The sequence below is a fragment of the Triturus cristatus genome, chromosome 10, assembly GCF_964204655.1.
Source record: "Triturus cristatus chromosome 10, aTriCri1.1, whole genome shotgun sequence".
Classification (NCBI taxonomy): Eukaryota; Metazoa; Chordata; class Amphibia; order Caudata; family Salamandridae; genus Triturus; species Triturus cristatus.
Window position 1 is genome coordinate 350497169 of NC_140593.1, and position 26327 is coordinate 350523495.

At 47.6% G+C, this 26327-nt stretch overlaps 1 protein-coding gene across 3 annotated transcripts in view; it reads left to right on the plus strand.

Moving 5' to 3' along the window:
* ULK4 (unc-51 like kinase 4) overlaps nucleotides 1-26327 on the plus strand; it is a 1725799-nt gene that overhangs the window by 242027 nt on the left and 1457445 nt on the right. For all 3 annotated transcript variants that reach the window (XM_085631567.1, XM_085631566.1, XM_085631568.1), the window contains 2 exons: nucleotides 12625-12764; nucleotides 25804-25966. Coding sequence is in view for 2 of the 3 variants with exons in the window: in XM_085631566.1 (XP_085487692.1) it covers nucleotides 12625-12764; nucleotides 25804-25966 (303 nt within the window). In the remaining variant the exon portion in view is untranslated. The remainder of the gene's footprint in view (nucleotides 1-12624; nucleotides 12765-25803; nucleotides 25967-26327) is intronic.

Here is a 26327-nt window from a genome sequence, read left to right on the forward strand (position 1 = left end):
TTTTTAAAGTTATTTGGAGATCTGGGTCTGGTCTAAAGCGCAATTCTAATGCAATTAGGCCCTCTGCTAGGGCCACGTCCCTAAAAGCCACACCTATGTAATCCCTCTCAAGATTTCCTACTGAGAATCTTCTGACGTTTGTAATGTCCTCCCTTATGATTGATCGGCATCCCCTTTTGTTGCGAATCCAATGGATCACTTTTTTCACTAGGGCCTTAAATCAGGATATTGTCATTGCATCGGTGTAAACTATTTGATGCTACTGAGCTATTGGAACCGACTGTCCCCGTTCTCCAGGCAGGCCGTACTCTACTTGTGTCGCTTTGGATGAACCGCCTGTCATCAGATCGCCGGGCTTCTGGAAAGATCTGTATCTGTGGATGCAGTGTCCAGAGTCATGGGGGGCTTCCTCCGGCGAGCGGGCGTTCCGAGGATCGGCTTAGTTCTCGTTGTTGTGACTGGGACTGTGATGCTACCAAATGGGTGTCAGATCAGTGGTTGGCTGCGGTGGGCGATGCCGAGGCGACCTTTCGGGTGCCGTGGCTTCTGTGAGAGCATGTGCGTCGTCTTTGGGCTCCAGGAGACGTTGGTGGACCGTTATCAGTTTGGGATTTCGGCGGGGAGGTTGTGGGCCGAGACTAGAAGGAACGCTCCTCAGTCAGCCAGGTCCAGGCCAAAGAAGTGGGTTTTGTCCTGGAAAACGACCCATAGGCAGGCAGGGAAGAGAAGTCAATATTGAAGATTAAGGGTGCATAGTTTTTGCTTGACGTCGATGTATGAGCGCTGTTGTGCCTGGACTTCTTTCATGTAGTCCAGGATGACCATCATAGTGTGCCCTTGGTAGGACAGGGTGCTCTGGGTGCGGGCTTCTTTTAAGATCGCATCCCTGTCTTTAAAGTTAAGGATCCTGGCAATAATAGGCCAGTGCGGGGCGCCTGGCGGTGGTTTGGGCGCCAAGGATTGTTGTGCCTGTTCCACAGCAAACCAAGTTGCTAGTGTGCCATCTGGCATCCAGGACTTGGCCCAATTCTCGATGAGGCTCGCTGCTTGTCCTTGCTCGATTCCTTCGGGGAAACCCACCAGTTGAAGGTTGTTATGCCCGAGCGATTTTCAGCATCTTTGGCTCTCCTGTGCAGTTCTTTTGTGTGGGTCCACAGTTGGGTTACTTGGTCTTCTAGCTGTTGGACGTCGTCCTCGACAGTGGAGAGACGGGATTCCGCTTCTGTGATGCGGGCAGTGGTGTTGAGGAGGTCCTGTCGAATGAGGGCCATATCCACTCCGACTTCCCCGATTTTATTTTCAACTGAGTCGTCTGATGAGCTGATGGCCATGAGGATTGTGGAAAGGCCCTTTTCGGGGAGAGTAGGCTTCTCCGTGGCACCCTCTATGGGCCTGGGTTTGTTTAAGGTGAAATGGTCCATTTTGGTTTGCGCTGCAGTTGATTTCAGGCCTCTGCCTTTTCCCGTGATAGCAGGAAGACGAGATGGATGACCCGTTCTCAGTAGTATCTCTGGGTCGCTTGGTAGCTCTGGCCCGGAGCTGGAGACCGGTCTCTAGTGCAAATCTGGGCTGATGTACAGGTGCTTTAGGGGCCCTTCAGCCGACAGGGAGGGTCCCTTATCACTTTAAGGCGGGGGTAACGCTTGCGATTTTGGACGCCTGTTAGGTCTTTAGGGAGACCTAGGCCTTGCGCCACTCACTCAGTTTTCCCAGGCTTCAATGGGTGGTCTTGGGTTGATGAGGGTTTGGGGTTCCTCCTCCCTCCCCTTCAGAACGCCGGGCCCCTGCAAGGGACCTCTCTGCGGGCTGCCGCTGTGATGTGAGGAGTTAGCCTTGAGTCTACAGTCACCGGCCCTCGGCCAGTTGATGTACAATTGGTATGCAAGGCCTTAAGCGGACTGATTGTCGGTGTGGTCGGTGGAACAGTCTTAGATTGTCCCCGGAAGGGTAACGGTGCCCGACTGCTCAGCGCGCTCCCCTCGTGGGCCCAGGAGTTGGGGTCCAGCCCACTACAGTCTCTCTCGAGTCCCCTGCCTGCTGCATTGCCTGGCTGCCCAGTCTGGCTCAGGCCGCCTGATTACCGCATACAGTTGGTGCTGCAGATCCGTTCGAGTGGGTCTCCGCTCATCCAGAAGTTCTTGCCAGGGGGCCTGACACCGGGAGCCCCGGCCTCCAAGGCTGTGTGTCTGGGGGGGGGGGTGCCAAATCACGGACCTCGCACCCCCTGCGGATCTGGTGGGCCTGGGGAATAGGCCGCCTACTCACCGCAACCTCAGCAGGGCAACGTGGCCAGGTCTTCAGCCACCTTGGCGAAGGGGCAGGTTCTGCTGTTCTGGTTAAGGCCGCCGTGCTTCTCGTTTCACCACCCTGGCTGCGCGGGCAGCAGTTGGGGCCTTACCGGTGATAGCCGCTGAGGGGCCTGGTCTTGCGACTTCATCGCGGCTGCACAGCAGTTATGATAGATGCCCTGACCGCTCCTGCTGGGTCGTCTTAAGATGCGTTGGCTGGGGTCTGCTGCACAGCCGGGCCCGAGGTGCCTCCACACTGCCCAGGGCGGCTGCAGCCAGTCCCCGGGTAGGAGATCGGGTTGATGTTCTGCTGCTACTGTAGTTGGGCGGCATGAATGGGTCTCCTACCGCTCCGGGTGCTGTGACAGATCCACCGTCTTGGATGAGGCTTCCTCGTTTCTCGCAGAGCCGGTCTGACTATCACCGCGGCAACTTCAGTGGTCAAGGCAAGGTGTCACCGCTGTCTGTGGGTCGGGTTCTTCTACCGGAGATGTTAAAGTCCGCTGGTGGGCTTATGTGGAAAGAGCGGATGACGGAGGGGTCCGGAGCACTCTTAAGGTGTGACTGCCATTTTGACCCTCCAGGCCACGTTTTATTTGTGTTTTTTTTTTGTGATTCGCAAATATTATACATCTTTTATGTAAAGTTGGGTATATACTTTGCCTCAAAACTCAGCCATGCCTAGTAATGATCAAACTTCATCCTTACTAGTTGGAATGGGTGCATATTTATTGACAGCCACTAAGGATGGGTTTGGTTTACCACAGTGCTCATCAGTGATGTGTCCTGAATATGTGACATTATTCTTTGAAAACTTACACTTGGAATGCTTTACTGTAAGCCCCATTTCCTTCAAAATTCTTAAAGCTTTAAAAAACCTGGACTCATGTTATTCTTTATTTGTACCAAATACCAAATTGGCGTCCTGGAAAAACGTTACTCCTGGTTCCTTGCTAAATAACTGGAACATAAGTTGCTGAAAAACAGCAGCTATTGATGACAGGCCAAATGGCATACGCTTAAACCGGGAGCAGCTAAAAGGAATGATCAATGATGTTAATTTAATTGATTAAGTTGATAACAAAATCTGGTGATATGCAGAGCAAAGATCTACTGTGGAAAACCATTTAGCATGTTTCAGACAAGTGACCATTTTGTTTATCTTTGGCAGAGCAAATCTGTCTTAAAGATTTTAGTTTTTTTAAATGGCTTAAATCCACACAATCGTATTATTCCATTGCTTCATCTGGCCACCACCAAGGGTGAAATCCAATCTGAAGCTTTGATTGGCTCAATGACTTTCAAAGCCACCATCTTGTCCAGCTCCTTTGACACCTCTTCTCTTACTAGCATAGGCATGTTTGCTAACTTCGTGCACCTTGGGTACTGCATCCTCCTTAAGGATTCTTCTGTGTTCAAATCATTTGAGGTTACCCATATTCTTACCAAACACAGTGGGAAATTGTTTCAGCGTCCTGTTACTTACTGTAGTGCCTTCGTCCAGCACTAAACCCTGCTCCTTATTATTGGGATCTAAGTTGATATGTATCATTTTCTGGTTGAACCATTCCAATGCTGGTGGACCTGTCTTGGCCACATATAACTTTCTTCTAGTCTCCCTATTCTTGAACCTGAAGTAAACCACCTATAACCCATCATGTCATTTATTTCACCACTGTACGCTTCCTGATGTATGTCAGGTTTTAACAATTGTTCACCCACTTTCTGTGCAAACGATGATTTCCACAATTCTTAATTAATGATGGTGTACAGCAATTCAGATTCCACAAACATTTTCACATCCTCCGCAAACATTTTCACATCCACCCCACCAATATTCATCCAACATTCAGGTTAGTTACTACACTCGGTATCGGTAATGTTTAACACAAGGTTATTCCTAACATTCATCACTAGATTGTTTTCTGAAGTATTACCATCCACTTCATAATCAGACTACTGCCATCCACACCACCTTCACTTACACATTTCCTCCGTGTATTTTTTTATTTACATACTTTTGCAAAGTGCCCTAAGATCCCACTGTTTCTGCATTTTTGCTTGACTGCAGGGCAATTTTTGCTATAAACCAAATGATTCTTTCTGTCACACCTGTAACATCTAGCTTCTTCCTTCCCTTTTGTTTTTATCGTTGTCAATTTTGGAAGATCCCCCCATGCTATTTACCTTCCACACAACCTCAGTTTCTTGCATGTCCTGTTTAAGAGCTGCTGCACATCTACTCGAAATCTCTGCTTTGTGTACAATGACGAGAATTTTTTCCAAAGCAGCGTCACCATTGACCCAAAGCCACTCCAAAATTGCAGGATCTGATAGAGACGTCTAGCCGCAGATTCCTTAACTTAGAATATTCCCCAGGCGTTCGACTGGATCCGAAAAACCTTTTCCCCCAGCAGTACCTCTGCACGCCGGGGGGCAGCGTCGCCTGGCTCCGTCCTGATGTCGTCCGTAACTGGAGCCATATAGGCCCCCCCCTGCCCCCGGCGTGCTGATGTCAGTTTTCTTCTTTTCCGTGTCCTAACGCAGATCCGGGAGAAGCGGTTCCTCTGGCCTGTTTATTTTCAGGCCTTCACGACGCCTTTTTGTGTTGGAAACAGTGTGTCGATGCCTGCTGGCTTCAAGTTGTGTGCGTCCTGTTCGCGGCAGATGTTGGCGACGGACCCCCACGAGATCTATATGTGGTGCCTGGGTGAACACCACGACACTGCAGAGTGGGACGCCTGCCGACTGTTGAAACCGAAGTCCCTGCGGGAACGACGGATGAAGTTGATGTCCGCCCAGATGTCCCGGTCAGAATCCTATCGGCGCTGGTCTCCATCTCCAGCGGAAGGCTCTGTACGGTGCAGTTCCTCTTCCCACGCTGAGGTTCCTGTCCTGGACAGGTCCTGGAGTAATTCCCATGGACATCGCTCACCCAAGTCAGGTAAGCACCGGAAGAAGTCACGGAGGTCATTGACCTCACACAAGTGTGACGTCGGGGCCTGCTGCTCCCGGTCTTTACTGGACACATGCCCTCAGGAGTCGGCCCCAGCCTACCCACCGTTTCCTGGTGTGGGTGCGACTCGGTCTCAGATGGAAGCCTATTTCAAGGCTCTGCAGGCCATCTTTGGGTCACCCCCTCTCCCTGGCGCACCTTTGTGCCCCACAGTGGGGTAGGGACTCAGGTCGGGCTTCGCCAACTGGTTCGTTCTCTGCTCCGACAGAGTACCTTGACTCCGGTTCCGGGGTCCCTGCAACGTCGGGACACGGCCCGGAAGGGCATCCCATTATGACACCTGGCCCTCCTGATGAGCCTTTGCACAGCCCTGTGAGGCTCCCTGCGTCGTCACGGGAGGCGGCTGCAGCACGGAGCTTGAATCAGTCGATGTTGTTCCTTCCCACAGGCTTCTGTCTTGGTGGAGGTCTAGTCAACGCAGGGAGGACGAGTCCTCTCCCGGGGTTGTCAACGTCGATCCGACGCCGTCCCGAGGTCGTTCGACGCCGGTTCCGTCCCCGGCTGTTCCTCTGTTGGTAGAGGACGTGACCCCAGTGGGTTCTCCACCCCCGGAGTTCTTTCATTGCTCCATGGAGCAGGGGCCCATGGGGCACTGGCCGGCTCAGCATTTTGCAAGGCCTCTGTCGCTGGGTGGACGGATTAGTTTGCAGCCGTCCCCAACGGATGAATTGCTGTCTCCGCCTCAGATGGCCACGGAGGCTGGTGCTAAGTTTGCGAGGGCGGTTCACAGGGCTGCGGATACCTTGCAGTTGCAGCCGCCCTCTGTCTCCCTGCCTTCGGATACTTTGTTGGATCTTCTCCACCAGGGCGCGGTGGATGTGAAGCCCTTGTTGCCTTTTGGAGGCTCCTTGTATGATGTCCTTCTGGTGACTTGGACCAGACCCTCATCAGGGGATCCCGTGAGGTGCGCCATTGTGCATCACCATCGCCCAGCTCCAGATGACTCTGCCTGTTTGTCCCTCCATGCCAGGGGTCACGGACTTGTAGTCCAGGCAGCGCTCTCTTCCTCACCTCCTCCATTGCTTCCTCCCACTCGGGAGTCTAGGTGGTTGGAGTTGTGTGGCCGCAGTGTCTTTGCCTCAACCAGCTCAGGCCTTCGGTCCTTGAACACGTCCTGTGTGTTTGCTCAGGCCACTTTTGCCCTTTGGGACTCCGTCAAGCGGCTCCTCCCTTCTTTGCCGGAGGGCCCTTGTGCTGACCTGGTCCGACTTATTCGGGATGGCCGTGACATGGCGCAGTTTTCCGTCTGGTCGGCCATGGACACCACTGACTCCATGGGTCGGGCTATGGCCAGGTCAGTTTCTCTGCGTCGCCATGCGTGGCTACTCGATGGCAGTTTCCCTGACAATGTTCGGGAGCGACTCAGGGATCTGCCCTTTGATGGGGTCTATCTGTTTGACGAGCATGCCGGCTCGGCGGTCCGGTGCCTCCTCACTGGATTTCGATGAATGCCAGGTTTTTAGTCCTTTTGGAGGACTTGTGTTTTCGTATGCAGTATTGCCCCTGCTTTTATGATTTCCGTCTCTGGGTTTAAGACATTATTGCCCAGACGGTCTGTATGGCTGTTCAGCCGTGTCTTTGTCCTCCCTATGGTGAAGCAGGGCCAGCTGTTTAGGATGATTCTTTTTGACCTCTGCTTCTGAGCTTGTCTAAAGAGGTGTCCCTCATTTTTTTAAGGGATGTGACTTACCCTATGTGGGGTATTTGTTGGCTATTATGTAGCTGCTCTTCATTGCCAGGAAGTTTCTTCTTCCCTGGGGTTGGGAAAGGCTCGGCACCCCCTATTTGGGGTTTGCCTATGGGCAGTAGGGTTTTCACCAGGGCTGCTCCCTTTTGCGTTTTACCTCCCTATGCCGGTTTCCGGCCTGCTGTTTAGTTTTTCTGTTGTTGCTGCACACGGCTCAAGTGTTTCTCCTTCTGGCCTCTGCTGCGTTTTTCAACAGACATGTTCTATCCCCGGATGTTTTCTGGCATCATTCGGTCTATGGCTATATTTTTTCAGACATTCTGTGTCTGAGGGTAACTGACTCCCTCTTCTTCCTTCTGGTTCTGGTGGTCCGTATCCCGTCTGTTTTGCGGTGACTCGGCCTTTCCTATCCCGATCAGGGGGTTGAGGTCGCTCTCTTTGTTCATGGACTTGTGTGTCCTGCTACGTTCACATCGGTGCCGTTGGTGCCTTTTAAGCGACTCTCAGGGTCCTCTTCTATTTTCCCCTTGGTTGTTCCTTTCTTGACTTTTTCATATATTTCTGTGTGCTGTGCACATACATGAGGGGGCAGGCATGCATGTTGGGTTTCCCTGCTGTGGTTTCTGGGGGAAATATCCTGGATGCGTCTGGCTTGCCGGTGGCCTTTAGTCATTGAACCTGTGGGTGAAGTTGACTGGTTGACTACCTACTGCTGCACCAGCCTTCTCTGTCAGCGCACATGCTTCATTGGCCTCTGCAGTGGTGTGGTTTTCATGGTACACACTGTCTGGTCCGTGTATTCTTGTGATTCACATCTATGTATCTCCTGGTGGACGAGGTTTGTATGTCTTGGCAGGATGCCTTCTGCTACTGTTGTTTCATTTGCTGGCACCTGATGCTGGGCCGCTAATATTGTGTGTTCTGAATCTCTCATTTTGTTTCAGTCCCTTTGCTGGGGCTTTATCTCTTGCGACTTCTGGATCCTATACTTAGTTTCCCTCTTTTTGTGGCAGCTGTTGTGCTCTGACCCTTCTGGTTCTGTGTTTTTGTTTAGTCCCTGGCAGGCTGATAGTGAACTTGTACTATCCTCTGACGGATTGTGGTACCTGGCTTCCCTTGCTCATGCTCCACTTCTTACTTTGTGGCCTAGTGTCAGCTACGCTGGCATTGCGGAGCTTTATGGGTCTGTTGTCAGCCATACTGGCATTGCTGTCCCCACCTTGTTTTCCTCACTGTTCTTGACAGTTTACTTCCCTTAGGAACTTGGTGGCTTTCAGTCGCAGACCCTCCTCCAATGGGGTATGGCTTTGGTATCCAATCTAAGTAAAGGAATCTGCAGCTAGATGTCTCTATCAGATGAACGTGTTACTTACCTTCAGTAACGATGTATCTGGTAGAGACATAGTCTAGCCGCAGATTCCTTAACGCCCACCCGTCCTACCCATTCTGCGAGAGCCTTTACAGGTGGGATGCTCCACTTGCCTCCTTGCAGGTGGCATTGGTCTACCTTAAGGGTATTCTAGTTCACCTGCCTCTGGGGCAGGGTGTCATTCTGTTTTGGCACATTAGCTCTCTGCCATTTTAGTTCTTGGATGGCTAGAGTATGTGCTTTTCCATGTTCCTCCTCCTGAGTGCTGCGGCATAGAGATTCTCATGTTCTTCTGCCCTCCCTCCGCCCTTGTCTATTTCTCTCCATTATTTTGGGGTCTCCTTGTCTCTGTTGCAGTCGTTTGGGTTGTGCTTCTTTTGACGGTGCTTCAGTTCATAGGGCATTGTGGGGGGTGTGGTGGGCATCCTCTATTGTTGCTCACTTCTGGTCCCTTGTCATGAGTCATGTTCCGATATTGTCCTTTACAGTTACAGTATATGGTTACTGACTGTCCTTCATACAGCTCCATTCTGTGGTTACATATTGCCCTACATTTGTTCTGCCATTTATTTCCACTGCATTTACCTCTTACAGGGGGGACGCGTGGCTCTTCGCTTTGGTGGGACTTTTTCTGGGGCGGGTGCTCTGTTCGCTCCCGTCAGTCCCTTCAAGTGTTGAGTGCTCTTTCAATATGGTGATGTTTCTCATCATTCTCTGCTTTCTTATCATTGTTTCAAGAAATTTGTTGTTTCAATGATTTTTACTCTTTTTGGCACACTGTTTCTATACTCTCAAAGTTTTTTTAGTGGCACCGCGTTGTGGCGTGGAAAGGTTTCACAGAAAACTAACGTAAGCACGCCAGGGGAGCCTATATGGCTCCATTGACATCACTTCTGTGGACGACGTCAGGACGGAGCCTGGCGGCGCCACCCCCCATACTGCTGGGGAAAAAGTTTTACGGATCCAGTCTGACGCCTGGGGAATAATCTAAGTTAAGGAATCTGCGGCTAGACTGGGTCTCCACCAGGTACATCGTTACCGAAGGTAAGCAACTCTTTCATTACAAGTTGCATAACCACCTGATCACTGATCAAATCATGCAAATTTCCAAATATGCAATCCAATGGCAATTTCTTTTAACACAGAGACATGATCATGTACTGATTCTAATTTACCCTGTTTCATTTGAAAAAAAATGAATCTTGTGATTCCAGTACATACCTTGACTGCAAAGTAATTATTTAGATCTAATAATGCTAAATCAAGAACATTAATGTCACCAGAGACATGTGCTTTAGTCATTTGGCTGTACACTTTTAACCCCGGTGTCCTCAGAGAGTGAAACAAAATCTTCTTCTGCTCCGGAGACAGTTTGCCTGACTTATCTACTGCAGCAATGTAATCTGAAAACTAAGCTTTCCATTTTGGTGACTTTAAAGTAGGCTCCGAGCAAGATGGCCAAAATGCCTGAGGGGGACTGACTTTAAAACTTTGTTTGCTCATTATTCAAATAAATGGATGTGTCCAGTGTCTACTCTTCACAGATTGACTGGTTCACTGTCCTTTGTTCACCATTGAGAAGAGCATCGAGACTCTATAGGTGGGAAGCCTATTGCTTTTCTTGGGAATTTCTTGGTTCTTGAAGTTCGCATCTGGGCATGCTGATAGGAGTGGTTGAGATAATAGGTTAACCATTGCAGGAATGTGTGAGCAGAACACATGCATGTTTCCAGGGTGTGTATCAGTGCTTGGAACTAGACTGCATCATAGACAGCTTAAAACTAAAGCATTATAAGGAGACAGGGTTCATGTTTGTTGTTTCAGAGGTTGGATTTGTGGATGACTTGCATTATATCTGTCTCTGCTGGTGTCTGATGTGTGTACTCTAGCCTTATTGCTGGACCTCTAGGATGTTCTTTTAGGTAGATAAGAATCCTACAGAAGGTTTTCAGTGACATGGCAAAAATGTAAAGCTGCTAGTTTACCACACAGAAGCAACACTTACACGTCTTTCTTTAAAATCATTGAAGATATGCTTTATAAGAGTATTTCACCTTAATATTGACTGACTCCAGAATATCATGCTAACAAAACAGTGTGACCAAAACATGGAGGACCAAAATATTGACAGGGTAACCGAATGCTTCTTTCAACCATTAATTCTCCACGATCACTGCCAAGTTCTTCCCTTCAAACCCCACTACCGAAAGTCTAACACAAACAATACTCCTTTCTCTAATGAAACACAAGAGAATGCATGAGAAAGAAGGAACACACTGGCAAGGCTAAACACATTTCGAGTAAGGCCTGTAGTCGGGCTAAGTTAGCTCAGCATTTAACATGAATTTCAATACAGGATTATACATACACATGTATAACTGAGAATAAATGCAAAACGTGAACAAGAGAAGACATGATTACATGTTTCAATGGAACATTAGCACACTTATATATAAACCTCTAATCCATACGATGATTACATTTCATTAATACATTTAAATGCTTCACACGCATTAAGGAAGATAAGACATACAAGGAGTATAATGTCCTATATGAGTATATAAATGCATAATTGTGACAAAGGGTGGAGCCTAAAATGTTGCTGCTCCAGGTTGTAGCCCAATAAGGTAGTGATGTGTGAGGAAATATTGTTGGGGCTTATCTTTGCACTAATTTTCATAATTTTTCCAGACCTGTTTATAATACTGCAAAAACAACAATTGATGGACAGAATGCAGAACAATATCATACATTCACACCAGTACAGAGATCTGGGCCTAAATCCATTATTTTTTTGCTCACCATGCCATTCCAGTTTGAACCCAGCCATATGCAAATCAGTCTTGACCCTGTGCCCCATGGGAACAGTCCAGCCCGAACTGCCAGGCCATGTCCTCCCTGGACTGGAAACAAGCATCCTAGGACCGGTTTCGGGGTTTCACCCCTCTTCAGCCAGGATAGCTTGACTCCAGTGGCATGGAGAGCACAGGACCCACGTCTGGGCATACCCGTCCCACTCAGGGTGACAAATGCAAAAACAATAAATGAGTGACAGAATGCAGAACAATGTCATACATTCACCCCAGTACAGAGATCTGGGCCTAGATCCATCGTTTTTGTGCTCACCATGCCATTCCAGTTTGACCCCAGGCCATATGCAAATCAGTCATGACCCTGTGCCCCATGGGAGCAGTCCAGTCCAAACTGCCAGGCCAGGTCCTCTCTGGACTGGCAACAAGCATACTGAGACCGGTTTCGGGATTTCACCCCTCTTCAGCCAGGATAGCTTGACTCCAGTGGCATGGAGAGCACAGGACCCACGTCTGGGCATACCCGTCCCACTCGGGGTGACAAATGCAAAAACAATTTGCATTGCAAATTTCATATGTCACCCTAAGTGGGAAGGGTATGCCCAGACGTGGGTCCCGTGCTCACTAACCACTGAATTCAAGCTAGCCTGACTGATGAAGGGTGATGCCCTGTAACCGGTACCAGGATGCTGGTTTCCGGTCCAGGGAGGACCTGGCTTGGCAGTTCGGGCTGGACTGGTCCCACAAGGAAAAGGGTCAAGACTAATTTGCATATGGCTAGGTCCAAACTGAGGTGGTGTGGTGACCAAAAGAATGATGGATTAAACCCAGATCCTCGTGACTGGGGGTGAATGTTTGCATTGTCCAGCATTCCGTCCATCAATTGTTTCTTTTGCAATGTTTATAATACAAGAAATGTTTCTAAAGCATGTTATTTTTAGCCTAATACTGTAAAATGCCAACCACTGTGTTTTCACACTGGGTAGGGGGCAGGACTCCATCTCCATACATATCATTTGTAGACGTGAGTTTCTCTGACAAGTTTGTCTGACACAAACAATCCCGCCTACCAGAGTGACACCTGCAACTGCCAATTATCCTACTCTCCGAAGAGGCTGTATTTTCCTTTTGGTGTTTAGGAAATCTAGCGGGTGTGACCCAAATAATTTGAGTGATTTGACAAGACATATAGTAGCCCAGTATATCTGGCACTGGGTAAAAGCTTTATTCTGAAATTACCACCTGTACTTGAACAGTGCACAGGGAATTCCAAACACTATTTGACTTAAGATGCTATAGCAAGGATTATGCTGATGTTCCTCGTTTCTGTGCTTGAATGCACAGCTCATGCATTTATCTATTAATCACAGTCAGAAATGGATTGCATGTGTAAATCTATTTTAGATGAAGATATCTGAATACTTACCCAAAGCTTGTATGTATTTTTCATGTAGGTGGCTCACTAGAAGTTGTTATCGCTCAAGATGAACATCTTCCTGAGGAAGTCATCCGAGAATTTGGTATTGATTTGGTAAACGGATTATACCACATTCATAATTTAGGGATTATCTTCTGTGAGCTAACACCTGGAAAGGTAAGTACATTCATATTTTTTGTGATGGTCTAGATTCATTAAATTAATTTGGAGATCTGCTTTGTTGAACGTGTTTTGTTTTACACCAAGAAGGAAATTCCCCATTCCTCGATGGTCTTCTTTTCCCAGCATAATTTCTCTGAGAGTCATCAAATGCTTGAAGATGAGCATGTTTTAAAAAAAAACTATCTATCAAATGTATTTATGTTGTAAATAAATATGGGAGAAGGAAAATATGTCAACAGAGTGATACCTACTCTATCCGCTCATTTCCTTCTCGTACTCTGTCTTTACACACACTTTTTTCCTTCCGTCACCATGTCCTGGCAGTTATTTGTCCATTAAAACTCATTGCTGCTTGGAGCACTCCACTTTGAACACTACCCATAGAGGATAAATGTACACGGATGTCACAGTTCACTACAGGAAGGGGCAAGTGAGAGGGTTTTATGTGTCTCTGACCAACCTCTTTTCCACATTGCAGCCTCCCTAGTTTAATATATGACCTCTCCCCTTTGGAGGATACTTTATAGACACTGATGGACCTTGTGGTATTGTTGATGCAAGCTTGGTGCTGCCAGTCATGCAAGGTGGCAGTACATATCTGCAAAAGGCAGAGGAGCCAAGAAAGGCATAGTGATGGCCAAGCATTTCGTTTCACTTTGGGTTCTCCTTATCACAAAATACTTTCTTGATGGCATTCGTGTTCGCTTCATTATGGCCATGGCCGCTTCTATTTCTCTTACCAAGTCTGTTCCGGTGGCTGATGTTCACTGGTGGTCCTTTTGTCTTTTCTGCATATCGTTAACAAACATTACTGTTTCACAGCTCAGACACCCTGTGGTGGTTATTTCACCAGGGTTATGTTGCATTACTTCTGTTGGGAAACTGTACTACTCAGCTTCACCTAAAATACAGAAAGTGATTTTTTGTAGATGTATGAATGGAGCAAGAGAACAGTATTTTATTTTGTACTGAATATCTCCTTTAAGTCCCGGTGCTCTAAAATAAGTTCTGGTGCCGAGTCCTGGCATTCTGACAGCACAGCTCAAATTAGCCTCTTAGGCAGGCATGTTTGACAGCTAGTGATGTAAAACATAATGTCGTCAGACCAAAAAACATCTTATCCTGCAGCTGTTAACAATTGGGTATTTTTCTTCAGTAATTTAGCGCCAAATGCAGTGATGTTACAAAGAGATTGTGTCTTCTTCCATTCAGGTTGATTGCTGTTTTTCCATCAGCGAATTTTTTTGTTGTCGGCTTGTATGGTTACCATGTTATGTGCTGTAGATTGTTTGGATATAATTTTTTTTTTACATTTTTCAGTTAGCGCTTGCAAGGAGCCATCTACTTTTTGCAATTTAGACAAGTATTGCATTAAATTGTTTTCTATCACTCTTGTACTTGTCACACATTTTTTGTTATTGATATTGTCTTGGGTAGAAAAAGTGGCCCGTCCGCCTAGGAATCTGTAAATAATCCGTTGCAACACCTAATCTTGTTATAACAGCCTACTAAGCTGGGCAGGATGTTTATAGACTGTATATTGAGATATCTTCTTTTCCTCCCACTTCACACTGGAGAAAGGCATGTCACAGCCTACAAAGATAGGCGTGTTAATTATAGACTGTGTATTGTATTATAATGTGTGACTGTATATTGGAATTTTCTCTGTCTTCTCCCCCTCTCGTCCTCCCACAATCCCCCCATATTTCCACTCGCCTTCTGTGCTCTCTGGAGCCCTAATGGTCCCCACCTACAAAAATAGTCAACTTATCTAAAGAATGTGCGTTGTATATCTAATAGATACTTCTAGCATCCGATTTATTACCTTAGAACTATCCTCAGGCATCAAACTGGATCTGGAATCTTTTTCGTGAGCAGTATCCCTGAGCACCGGTAGATGATGTTGTTTGGTTCCACGTGGCGCATCATCATCGTCCGTGCCATAGGTGAAGTTTGTGGTGCCTATATAGGCGCCACCCAGGTGCTCTGACATCGGTTCCTTTCTTTCCGCACAAGTCGGGGCAGATCTGGGAAGAGCTACCCCTTAGTCATTTTTGGACTAGGTTTTTTCAACGTTTGTCAAAGTCTTTTTTTAGGTTTTACTTCCTGGTGTGGAAGAAAAGACTTCCAAAAAGGCCGTCTTAAAGCCCTGTGGCGCCTGTCACTGACAGATGTTGTTGACGGACCCGCACCTCGTTTGCCTATGTTGCCTTGAGCGAGACCATGACCAAGGCCTTCCTGGACTGCCACGCCATTCATCCAAAGGCCTTGAGGTAGGGATCTCTCAAGCTCCGGGTGGCTTGACATGCGATGCTGCAACGATCAAGGTCCTGGTCGAGAGGAAGGTCCTGAAAGTGGTCGCAGAGACCAAAGTCGTCGTCACATTGCAAGTCTTCGAGCCATTCTGGTAAGTTGAGGTCCCACAAAATGAAGAAATTGTAGCGACTTCTCCAAATCCATTGGCCAACAAGACAAGGGAGTGTTATCACTTAAGGCCTGGCTCCGAACGTGAGCCAGCACCTGGGCCGATACCGGGCCTCCCCGAGTTTCCGGGAGCCAGAGTGAGCTCTGCCCAACTCCAAGAGTTTTATGAGGCCATGCACCTCGTATTTGGGTGGCCCATTCCCGCTTGCGCGCATTTAGGCCTTGCAGGTCTAGAAGGGGCCGCTGCCGGAATCACGCTGGCGGCTCCGGTACCAGCTGGGCCCCAGGGATCCACAGATGGATTCATTCGGCGTAGGTCTTACCATCGTGACCTTCCCCAGCACCTGTCCCAAGGCCGATGGTGCCAGCATTGCCATCCCCATCCCTGGCTCTGACACAGAGGGGCATCGTCTGGTGCAGACTGCAGCCATGCCGTCCAGGCCGGAGCCTGAGCCCTATTCTTAAGGGATAGAACTCGGGGAGGAATGGAAGGGGTCTCTGGACCCTGAAGGACACCAGCCTTTATGAGAAAGGAGAAATTAACTGGGGTGAGGATCTGGGTGGAGCCAGTGGACTGGACACTTCTCCAGATACTGGCATTATTTCTCTCCCTACCGTGGCTATGGAAGAGGGAGCAGCCTTCGCTATGGTGGTACGGAGGGTGGCTGAGGTCCTTGACCTTAGTCTACCCTTAGTGACAGTCAAGACAATCGTCTTGACTGAGGTGCTGCAACTGGGAGTGTCTCCCTCTGAATTGCTACTCCTGTTCAACGAAGCCCTCAGGATGTTCTACTTGGGACTTGGTCCAAGCCCAACACAGGTGCTCTTGTGAATAGACCGATTGCCCACTGCCATCTCCCCACTGCAAGGGACCCAAATGTCCTCAGCCTACACCCTACCCCAGAGAGCTTGGTGGTCCAAGCCTCTGTCACATATAAATCCTGGCATATTACTTACTGCACCCCCGGACATGGAATCCAAGGGGAAGAAGATTTTTTCTTCTACCAGCCTGTCATTGCAGTCTGTAAACACCGCTTGTCTTTTGGGCTGCTATTTCCATGCCCTGTGGGATGCGGTTGCGCAGGTGCTGCCAACAGTCCTAGAGGAGCCATCGTTTTTCATCCTGTTGCTGATGGGAGAGGGGCAGCAAAGTTCACTATATGATGTGGGCTGGACACAACTAACTCACTAGGCAGAGCGGTTTCGTCTACGATGGCCTCATGGTGCCAAGCCTGGTTGAGAACGACTGGCTTTTCTGGGTATGTACAGTCCTCTCTTATGGACATGCCCTTTGATGGCTCCCGTCTCTTCGGAGACCAGGTGTAATCGATGCTAGAGTGCTTCAAGGGCAGTAGAGCTTCGGACAGGTCCTTGGGCCTTTACATGGCCTCCATCATCCACAATCCACCTTCATGCTTAAGTGGCTACGGAAGGGGCTTCTAACTGCATCCCTACCCTCTCAGCCAATGCAATGCACCGCGCATGCTCCCCAGCCTCTGCGTGGCCAAGGCTGCAGTACCCACAGACCCTATGAGTCTGGCAGCCGGCAGTTGGGCAGCTGCAGCCTCCAAAGCCTCCTAATTTGCCCTCATACCATCATGGGCACCCAATTGGCAGCATGATTTACCATCACCTGCCCTGCTGGCTGTCCATAACATCAGACAGGTGGGTTTGCAGCTCGCCGAAGGGGCTACCCCCCCCCCCCTCATGACTACCGCTTCCCTCATTCCACCATCTTATGACTGGCTGACGGAGGACCAGGCAGTTGCAGCGCTTTTGGCCAAGGGAGCCATAGAGAGGGTGCCCATGCCAGAAGTGGGCCATGGTTGCTATTTCCGCTACTTCTTGTTGCCTAAAAAAAGATGGAGGCCTCCATCCTATCCTAGACCTACGTCCTCTCAATTACTTCCTCAAGAAGAAGTTCATGAAGCTCATCCTGACTTAGGTCCTTCCTGCTCTGGACCCAGGAGACTGGATGGTAGCGTTGGACTTGCAAGATGCCAACTTACACATTCCCATCCTGCCAGGCCACAGGAGTTGCCTGTGGCTCACGGTTGGCTACAAGCACTTTCACCTCACTGTGCTTCGCTTTGGCCTTCCCTCCAAGATTGATGAAAGTGGTCGCAAATCATCTGTGGAAGTTAGGGGTGCCAGTTTTCCCCTTTCTCGAAGACTGGCTGTCCAATGCGGGCTTGCCCCAGGCTGTTGTCTCCCACCTCCAGACTACGATGGACCGCCTGCATTCGCTGGATTTACCAATCATTGTGCCAAACTCACGCCTGACTCCCTCTCAGACGCTCCCTTTCATCTGAGCTGTTCTGGACTCTGTGGACTTTTGGGCTTTTCCTCCCGAAAGACGAGTCCAGGATATCCAGGCACTGATACTGATGTTTCAGCCTCTAATCTGGATCTCGGTGAGACTGTCTCTGAGGCTGCTGGGACTCATGGCCTCCTGCATCTTGCTGGTGACACATGTTGGTCATGTGCGGGCTCTGCAGTGGGACCTGAAGCTCCAAGGGGCGCAGCATCAGGGGAATCTCTCCGATATTGTCCAGATCTCGGAGGAAACTGTAAAAGATCTGAAGTGGTGGCTAATGAACCGCGAATGGGTCAATGGCAGTCCCCTCTCCCTTCCCCAATCAGATCTGACGGTAGTGACAGATGCGTCAATCCTGTGATGGGGTGGCCATCTGGAAGAGGAGGAGATCAGAGGACTCTGGTCTCTGGCGGAATTCGGACTCCTCATCAACTTGTTGGGGCTTCTGTTGACCCAATTGGCATTGAAAGCTTTTCTGCCCCCCATCAAGGGTAGGCTAGGGCAGATGTTCACGGACAACACCACCGCCATGTGGTACTGCTACAAACGGCACGGTGAGGTCATGGACCCTTTGTCAAGAGGCCCTATATCTCTGGACATGGCTGGAACTTCAGGGCAAATCCCTGGTGGTTCAACACCTGGCGGTTTCTCTGAATGCCAGAGCTGATGAACTCAGCCGAAGATGCCTAGCGGATCACGAATGGCATTTCCATCTGGAGGTAGTGCCAGGTCTCTTTCAGCCGTGGGGACATCCTTGGTTAGATCTGTTCGCCACCACTGAGAATGCGCAATTTCAGCAGTCCTGCACACTGGAGTCTCCAAGGTGGCTCTCGTTCAGATATGTTTTTCATCTCAAGTGGAGCTCAGGCCTCCTGTGCACCTTTCTGCCCATACCACTTCTGCCCAGAGTTCTCAAGAAGATCAGGAACGACCGGGCCAAAGTCATTGTTCTGGCTCTGGACTGGAAACAGTCTGGTATCCCGAACTGTTGAGCATGGCCATCGCTCCTCTGATCAGGCTACCCCCTTGGTAAGATCTACTGTTTCAGCAGCAGGGGAGAGTCCTCCACCGACCCTGTCAACTCTTCTCCTTCTTGCATGGAGACTTCTTGCATGGAGATTGAGCGGCAGCAGTTGACAGCTTTCGACCTTCCTCCTGAAGTCTGCGACGTTATCTTGACAACCAAGCATTCCTCCACTAAAACAGTATATGCCTGCCGTTGTTAAAAATTAGTGTCATGGTATTCATAGCAACACATTGAACCCCTTTCTGCTCCTCTTTCTCAGGTTCTTCTTTTCATTCTTTCTCTTGCCCAGCAGGGCTCTGCCCTAGGCACTCTCAAGGGATTTCTGTTTTCTAAATCTTCCTTTTTGTGGTTGCCCTTCAGCCATCTCTTTTCAAATCCTCTATTGTAAATAGATTCTTAAAAGGACTTCAAGATATGTTTCCTCCTTCACCCTTTATCATGCCTCAGTGGGATCTAAACCTTGTTTTAACAGTTCTCATGTGCGCTCCCTTCGAGCCCCTACATAATCAGCCTGTCAAGCTCCTTACCCCTCGTCAGCCCTCCTTGTGGAGAAAACATCTGCCCGTAGGGTCATTAAGCTTCAGGCCTTATCATCGAAGCCTCCCTATCTCCCCATCTATCCTGACAAACTTGTGCTTCACACAAGGGCCTCCTTTCTCCCAAAAGTGGTGATTTCCACATAGGGCAAGAGAGGGTTTATCCACATTTGAAGAGTTTCATCACCAATGGACATATGATGTGCGGGACTGTTCGGTCCCACCAGCTTACCAAAGTTTAAAAGGTTATACATGTTATTAAGTTTTGAACATGGTTTTTTAAAAAGTATTTCACATTGTAAAAGGATGAAAGAAGGAGTAGAAATTTACCATTTAATGGTAATCATATGCACACCAGCTAACAAGAAGTCTTGATAATAAGAGCACAAACAATAATGGAGCAGAAATACAACCAGTTGGAGTAAAGCGTAGGATCTAGAGAACCTCTCCTGTTGTGACCTGCCCTTACAGAGCAAGCTAGCCCCTGACCAAGCAAACGAAGAATAGAGACCATATGACAGAAGTCTGCTAGGCGCATACCTTGAGGAATTGTGCTAACCTAGTGCTAGAACGATCCCGCAATTCTGTTTGCCACAATCAAAGCACAGGTGTGTGCAAACATTAAAAGACCGAGGATCGAAAGAGAGTGTTCCAGGATGATGATTGTAAGGAGTCTGCATTGCACCATTGAAATGAAAATGAAATACCAGCATTTGTAAAGCGCACAGCTACCTCTGGAGAGGTGTCCCGGCGCTGGGGGCCGTCGGGAAGATTAAGCGAGCTATTGCCCAGAGTCACATGGTGCTGGACTAACCTGCCTCCGGCGCCGGGGATCAAACCGTGAACCCCGTGGTCTGGAGTCAGGCACCCTTGCTGTTGCGCCACACCTCTTCCACCATTCACCCTGTTCCATAGTTGGCTTTGTTGGGGCTTGTATATTTCTCAATTTCCATGCCAACATAGACAGAGGATTTTTCTTGTCACCATTGTCATAGTGCGATATCTCATTGGGTGAGACTAGTCTCTGTTATTTCGAGACCATTTAAAACGTTTCTGTGGCACTTAGCATTCCAATGATATCACATTTTTACATTGTTTGTATCCTAATTCATAATTTTAGTTCCAGTTAGTTAGCTCAGGCCCCACTGTGTGTCCTTGCCAGACAAAAATCTCATATGAAAGTGGCCCATTTTGAGATACATGTCCATGTTATTTGGTATCCTAGGGAATGTATTTTTGTTTTCCAACTCAACCCCCTACAACGGTGTCACACTCTCCTGAGAATTGACTCAAGGGACCAGTTGTGACAATAACTGGTCTCAGTAAGGCTTACAAGGATTCCTTTAAGACACTATTTGTTTCCCCTGTTTATTTTGAGTGATGGACTTTTGGGTGACTGGGTTTATCAAAATCTATGACTTCTGATTCACCTTGATTTGCCTCCTTGCACCCAGTGTCACTGAGAAACTAGAACCAAAGGCAGATATACAAGACATATTTGTGACAGATTTCGGCATGGACAGTTGACCCATTGACTATGACTTGTTAACCAACACTGAAATATAGTAAGAGTTGGGTCCTGAGGATTTCCAAAGATAACTGACATTGCTCCCCCCCCCACCCCAACGTTTACCCCTGGATAAATATTGACCATAGACCCACATGTCATTTGTATGATAGTGTCCTATTATGTAAATGATATAATTGGTTTTTATTTCATGTCTTGCACTAGAATATAATATGACCCTCTAGAGTATAGTGGAGTTCTTCTTATTAGCTGACATATTTTTCCGTATAAAAATGGAATTCCAATCCTTTTGAAAATAACTACGTTTTTACTGGAAATTTTGTTTCTTGATTCACTTCTGTCACTGAAAAAAAGTGATGGATGAAATGCTTGCATTGATCTGATAATTACTTTTACTACTCTCGCTGTCCCTACTGATGGGAACTCTTGGCTTAAGCATTCCAACCATCATTGTTAGACCCCGCATTTTCTGGCTGGGAGTTAGGCATTGAAGCCACCCAGAACCCACTGACGCAGATAGGATGAGTAAGATACACTCGTAAGATAACCTGTGCTCACCATTGGTAGCTTGGTGCAGAGTAGTCAGGCTTATGCTAAGGGTCAAAGTGTAAAGTATTGGCACACCACTGCCCCTGAAACACACTGAGTACACTACAAAAAGACTCCGTAGTGCATGTATAAAACACTGGTCTTTGTATAACACACACATTAAAATCAAAACGACGTATACATCGCTGCTTTACAGTTATATTCAATCGCTGAACTCTCCCATTAGCAGGAGAAAGGCATAAACATATATGCACCAGTCATAGGTATTCATTTGCCCCGCTATTCTTCCAGCCTCAAAAGCGACATAAACCTCTTTGCATACTTTCCTGATCCAAGCTATCCCTTCCACATCAACATGAACGAGCATATGTGCAGGCTTGTTCAGAGGTATTCCACTTTTCGTCTATCACATTAGCATAAAACACAGCACATCCCAATATCGCATACCCATCACACCTTGTAATGTTCAAGAAGTCAAAGTTCTTCCTACACCTCGTGCCCCAGTCCAGCAGTCACTCAAACGACCCCAGCCAATGATACTCTTGTGCCTGCTGGCGACACTTCGATTAGATTGTCAGAACCACCTAAGCGGATCAAAACGGTAACTTGGTTTCGTCCATCCATATTAGGCCATCAAGGCACCCCTCGGTACCTTCACAAGTGCGGGATCACTATCTCCCCTGTAGGCAAAAGACTGTAATGCTGGAAGCTGATGCTCTTCCAATTTAGAGAAATGATTCCCCCTAGGTGAAGGTGCTAGCCGCAGTTGCTCCAGGCAGCCAGCTGTGGGTGCACATAAGGCACAAAGAGACCATTCTGGTCCAGTCACAATGTTACCAACAACAGAGTACCTTGTGGCGTGGGTCTGGGAGGGAGGGTGCCGGCGACCTCTGACTGAGGCTGTGTTGTCTTGCCCTGCCGTCCTCCCGATTTGTTGGTCGGAGACAGTCCAGGTTTCTGGCTTGGGCCCGCAGACTCTACAAACATCCCCCAACACCCCTCAGAAACCACACACTATGAAGTGCAACCTAGCACAGGTTTCCCATTGCAAGCTCTGGGTTCCTCGGACTCGGCAAACTTCCCCAGCACTCCATGAACTCCTCACTTTATGGCACACTCTTCTGCACAGTGTGATTACTGCATACGTTAGAACAGTCCTTGTCCTAACAGACTTTAACTTCCACCCATTTCTGACGCCCTCTACGCAGTCCTTACTATCTCGTGTAAATGGGGAAATGCTTAATGTCAAATGGATCTCGTGGACTATGAGCGCGCTTCGGGCCCTGGGCCATGACCAGAAGCGATTGACTGCAGGCCAGCAACATCCTGGCAAAAATCCACCAAGTGATAGTCCCCTTCCTGGAGCACAACAAGCCCCAGGCCACCACAGAAGCGCCTCTAAACTCCTGAGGACAGAGCCCCAGTAGTTATACCCACAATGGTCTTTGAGGGGCAGATCAGTTCAAAAGGCCACCTTTGAAATGCACAGGCCCCCTCCAAATTTAGTCTGGTCTGTCATCTTACACTTGGGGGCTTGATCAATATCTTTAGTGGAGCCAGGGCCCTGCCCCTTGGAATGCAGGTGCCAATTCCACCCCCTCTTATCCGTCCCAGGAAGGGCCCTCGGAGTCAGAGGTCTGCAGTTTCCCTTGAGTGCCCCTGGTTTATGGGAATCCATCAGGAATGCACAGATGTAGCTGTCCCCTCAGCACCCAGATGTGGATTGAAGGCAGGTTGACAGGCACACGGAGTACCATGAGCATAGAAATGCCCACTTTCCAAAACTGGGATTTTCAGATTAGTAATGTCAAATCCACTCTCACTACCGGGGAGGATTTGCCATTATAATCCATCGATACTAAACACCATACTGTTACTCTTCTGCAATTAGGAAAACCAGCTCAATAGCTTTTCCGAAGATACCCCATGTTAATCAATGCGAGAAGCAGGCCTCACAGTACTGAACACACCATCCAATGTTATACACTACTAGGGCTTGCTGCGCACATGTGCACATGCCCTACCTCTTCCCTACGCTGCCCCCTTCCTCCAGGGAGTACTCAGATGTAGTAAGAGACATGTAGAACTTCGGCATGTACCTTTTAAATGCCAAGCTGAGTAACAGAAACCCACACACATAGGTAGCAAACCTGTGGTACTCTTGAAGAGCTACCTTCATGGATGGAACTACCAGTGCTGCAGGCCCACTTAATAGCATTTGAGTTACATTCCCTAAATATATGTCTTACCACTCCACAAAGGACTTGCAGCTAACTCAAATCAGCAATCAACAGCATGTATATGACAAGCACAGGGCTTTGGCACTAGATGGCAGTACCAAAACACTCAAAGTCCTAAGGCTAGCATGTAGCTCAGCGGAAAACCAGGAAGGCTAAAGCAAAAGTTAAGGGAAATCACCCTAAAAGGGGCCACTTTTTAATGTTTTATTCAGTAATCAATTGTCACTAACTCTTTGAGTTTGAAATGTATTGAAGTGGGCCTCAACAGCTCACCATGCAGAGAACCCCGAAACCGGTCCTAGGATGCTTGTTTCCAGTCCAGGGAGGACCTGGCCTGGCAGTTCGGGCTGGACTGATCCCACGGGGCACAGGGTCAAGACTGATTTGCATGTGGCTGGGTCCAACCTGGAATGGCATGGTGAGCAAAAAAACGATGGATTTAGGGCCAGATCTCTGTACTGGGGTGAATGTATGAAATTGTTATGCATTCTGTCCATCAATAGTTCTTTTTGCTCCATGCAGAGAGGCATCCCAAATAATCATTAAATAATTTGGCAACAAATCACTGGATAGTGCTTTACGTGTTGCAGGTAATTGCAGAGAAAATAGAGGTCAACTTCTGTTAAACACTTAGGGCCTTATTTAGATCTTGGCGGCTGGGTTACTCAGTCACAACGGTAACAGATATCTTGTTTGTCGAAATATAAATCCTATAGCATATAATGGTATTTTTATTTCAGTGAACGGGATATCCGTCCTTGTTGTGACGGAGTAACCCGTCAACCAAGATCTAAATCAGGCCTATAGTTAGTGGATGGCCTCTGCTAACCCCATGCCTAAGATTTGTTTTTCTTTTAAAGATATAAGGAGATAAGGTCAGTGACCTGGGATTTTTAGGACTAACCTCCCAGACAGCACAAGCTGTCTAATTGCGAATGACCTAATGTTGGCTATCCAAGAACTTACAGGGGCTTACAGCCCACCAACTACTTAACATTGGTTGGTTTTATTGTCACTCATTTGCTTGCTTCTAATTTGATGGCTTTCCTTGTCCCCTCTTGTCTTAGTCCCTTCCCTGGAGCATATCCTCTTTACCATCCCTTTGACTGGCTGAGTTGCATCCTTCCACAGATAAGTCTAAAGGGAACTTTTTTTCTTTTTAGTTAAGCTTTCCATGTAAGTGCATGTGTTTTCCCGCTCTCTCCCTTGTTAGCTTTCTCCAATATGCCCGGTGATCCACATTGCTCTCACTTGTGTACCGTTAGTTCTCTCTGTCATGTACTCCCTGTGTTCCTCTCTTCCTCGTGTGCTTCTCCCCACCCCTTTGTTGCTCTGACCATTATTTGGTTCTCCTCTACCACTGTGTTGCTCTCACCCTTGTGTGCTGCTTGCTATCTTGTGTGCTTCTTCCCCGTGTTCTGTGTTGCTTTCTCACTAATGCGCTGCTTTTCTGCACCTCTCTCTACCCACTTCTACCTCCCTCTCACCCACTCCACCTGCTCCTTCACTGCTGACCCCAAAGGTGCAGTTACTCTTTCTCACTTTAGTTAAGAAAAAAGTGAAGTAAATGGTGCCTGCGCTGTTCTGTTGGCATGCACAAATTTCATCATAGATGTGTCCACCAGAGGAATGACCAATGATGCAATGACTTGGTCACATTATTGCAGCTTTATTTTTTCCAATGTTGTACACCGTTGCTCAAAAGGCATTGACAAAGCTAATATGTCCCAACAGCGAGACCTCTAGATTTTGAAATGCTTGTTAAGGGTAGAGTTCAAAAACTGGACCTAAAGTTCATCAAGGTGGCCAATGTTTTTTGTAGCAATAGCAATTGGGGCATTTTAAAACTAAAGCTTAGAGGGAAGCTGATGGGCCACCTCCAGAGCACACAGAATGTGTTTTATTTTGGGTGTGTATGTAGCCCTGGAGCTCAAGAAGAAACATCGTTTGACTGGAGAAAGGTGATCCCTACACTGGCTTCCTTCCACTCTAGTCAGTGAAGTAGACACTTGATTCAACCTCAGTATAGCCACACCACTAAAGGGAATTGGGATTGAGAAATGGGTTTCAGCACCCAAAGTCGGGAATTCCATGCCCATTCAAAATTGTAAAGGCAAACCCAGAACATGATTGAAGGGATCTCCTCAAAAGACACCTGGGTGAATGTTAAGTTGTGTGGCCCTTGTGCTGTTGAACAACAGTGCTTAGAGATGTCTGCACGTACTAACTCTAAAAATGTGCTGAATAAAAATCCTGAACATAAAAATCCCTCCTGAACCCAAAATAGATTATTTTGGAGAAATAATGTTTCCAGTTGAACGTATTGAAATCTTTGCCCCATGTGTAAGTAAAGCTATGTATTAGGCTTACATTTTTCAAAATGGTACTTAATACTTGTTTTTATATCTGCAGATATTGTTGGATGGTCCAGGTACTTTAAAATTCAGCAATTTCAGCTTGGCAAGAGCAGAAGGTGAAAACTTAGAAGAGTTCTTTGCTTTGGTTGGATCAGAAGAGAGTGCAAGTGACGGCGGTGAAAGCACCCCAAGACGAAACTTAAAAAACAGAGTTAAAGGTATTGCATTTAGTGATGTACTATTACATTGGGTTTACATGAAACGAGTTGAGATAAACTAGTTTATATGAATGAGTTCATATAAAAAAAGTTAGACTTTTACTTTAAACCCAAGTGTTTTTGCTAGCTTGTAAAATATCTGCTATGCCCCAAATGAAAAAAGCAAGTCAATAAAGGAGTTTCAATAAGCACATGATTTGAAGAACACCTCTGCAGTTCCTAGGACTATTGTCATAAAACTAATTAAATTATAATTGCATAGATAATTGCCTTGCCAACCTAGTTCATCAGGCTTTTTATATTTATATAAAGTAAGCTGAGAAAGGGGTCGGGCTCAGTATTTCTTTGTTATGTCAGTTCT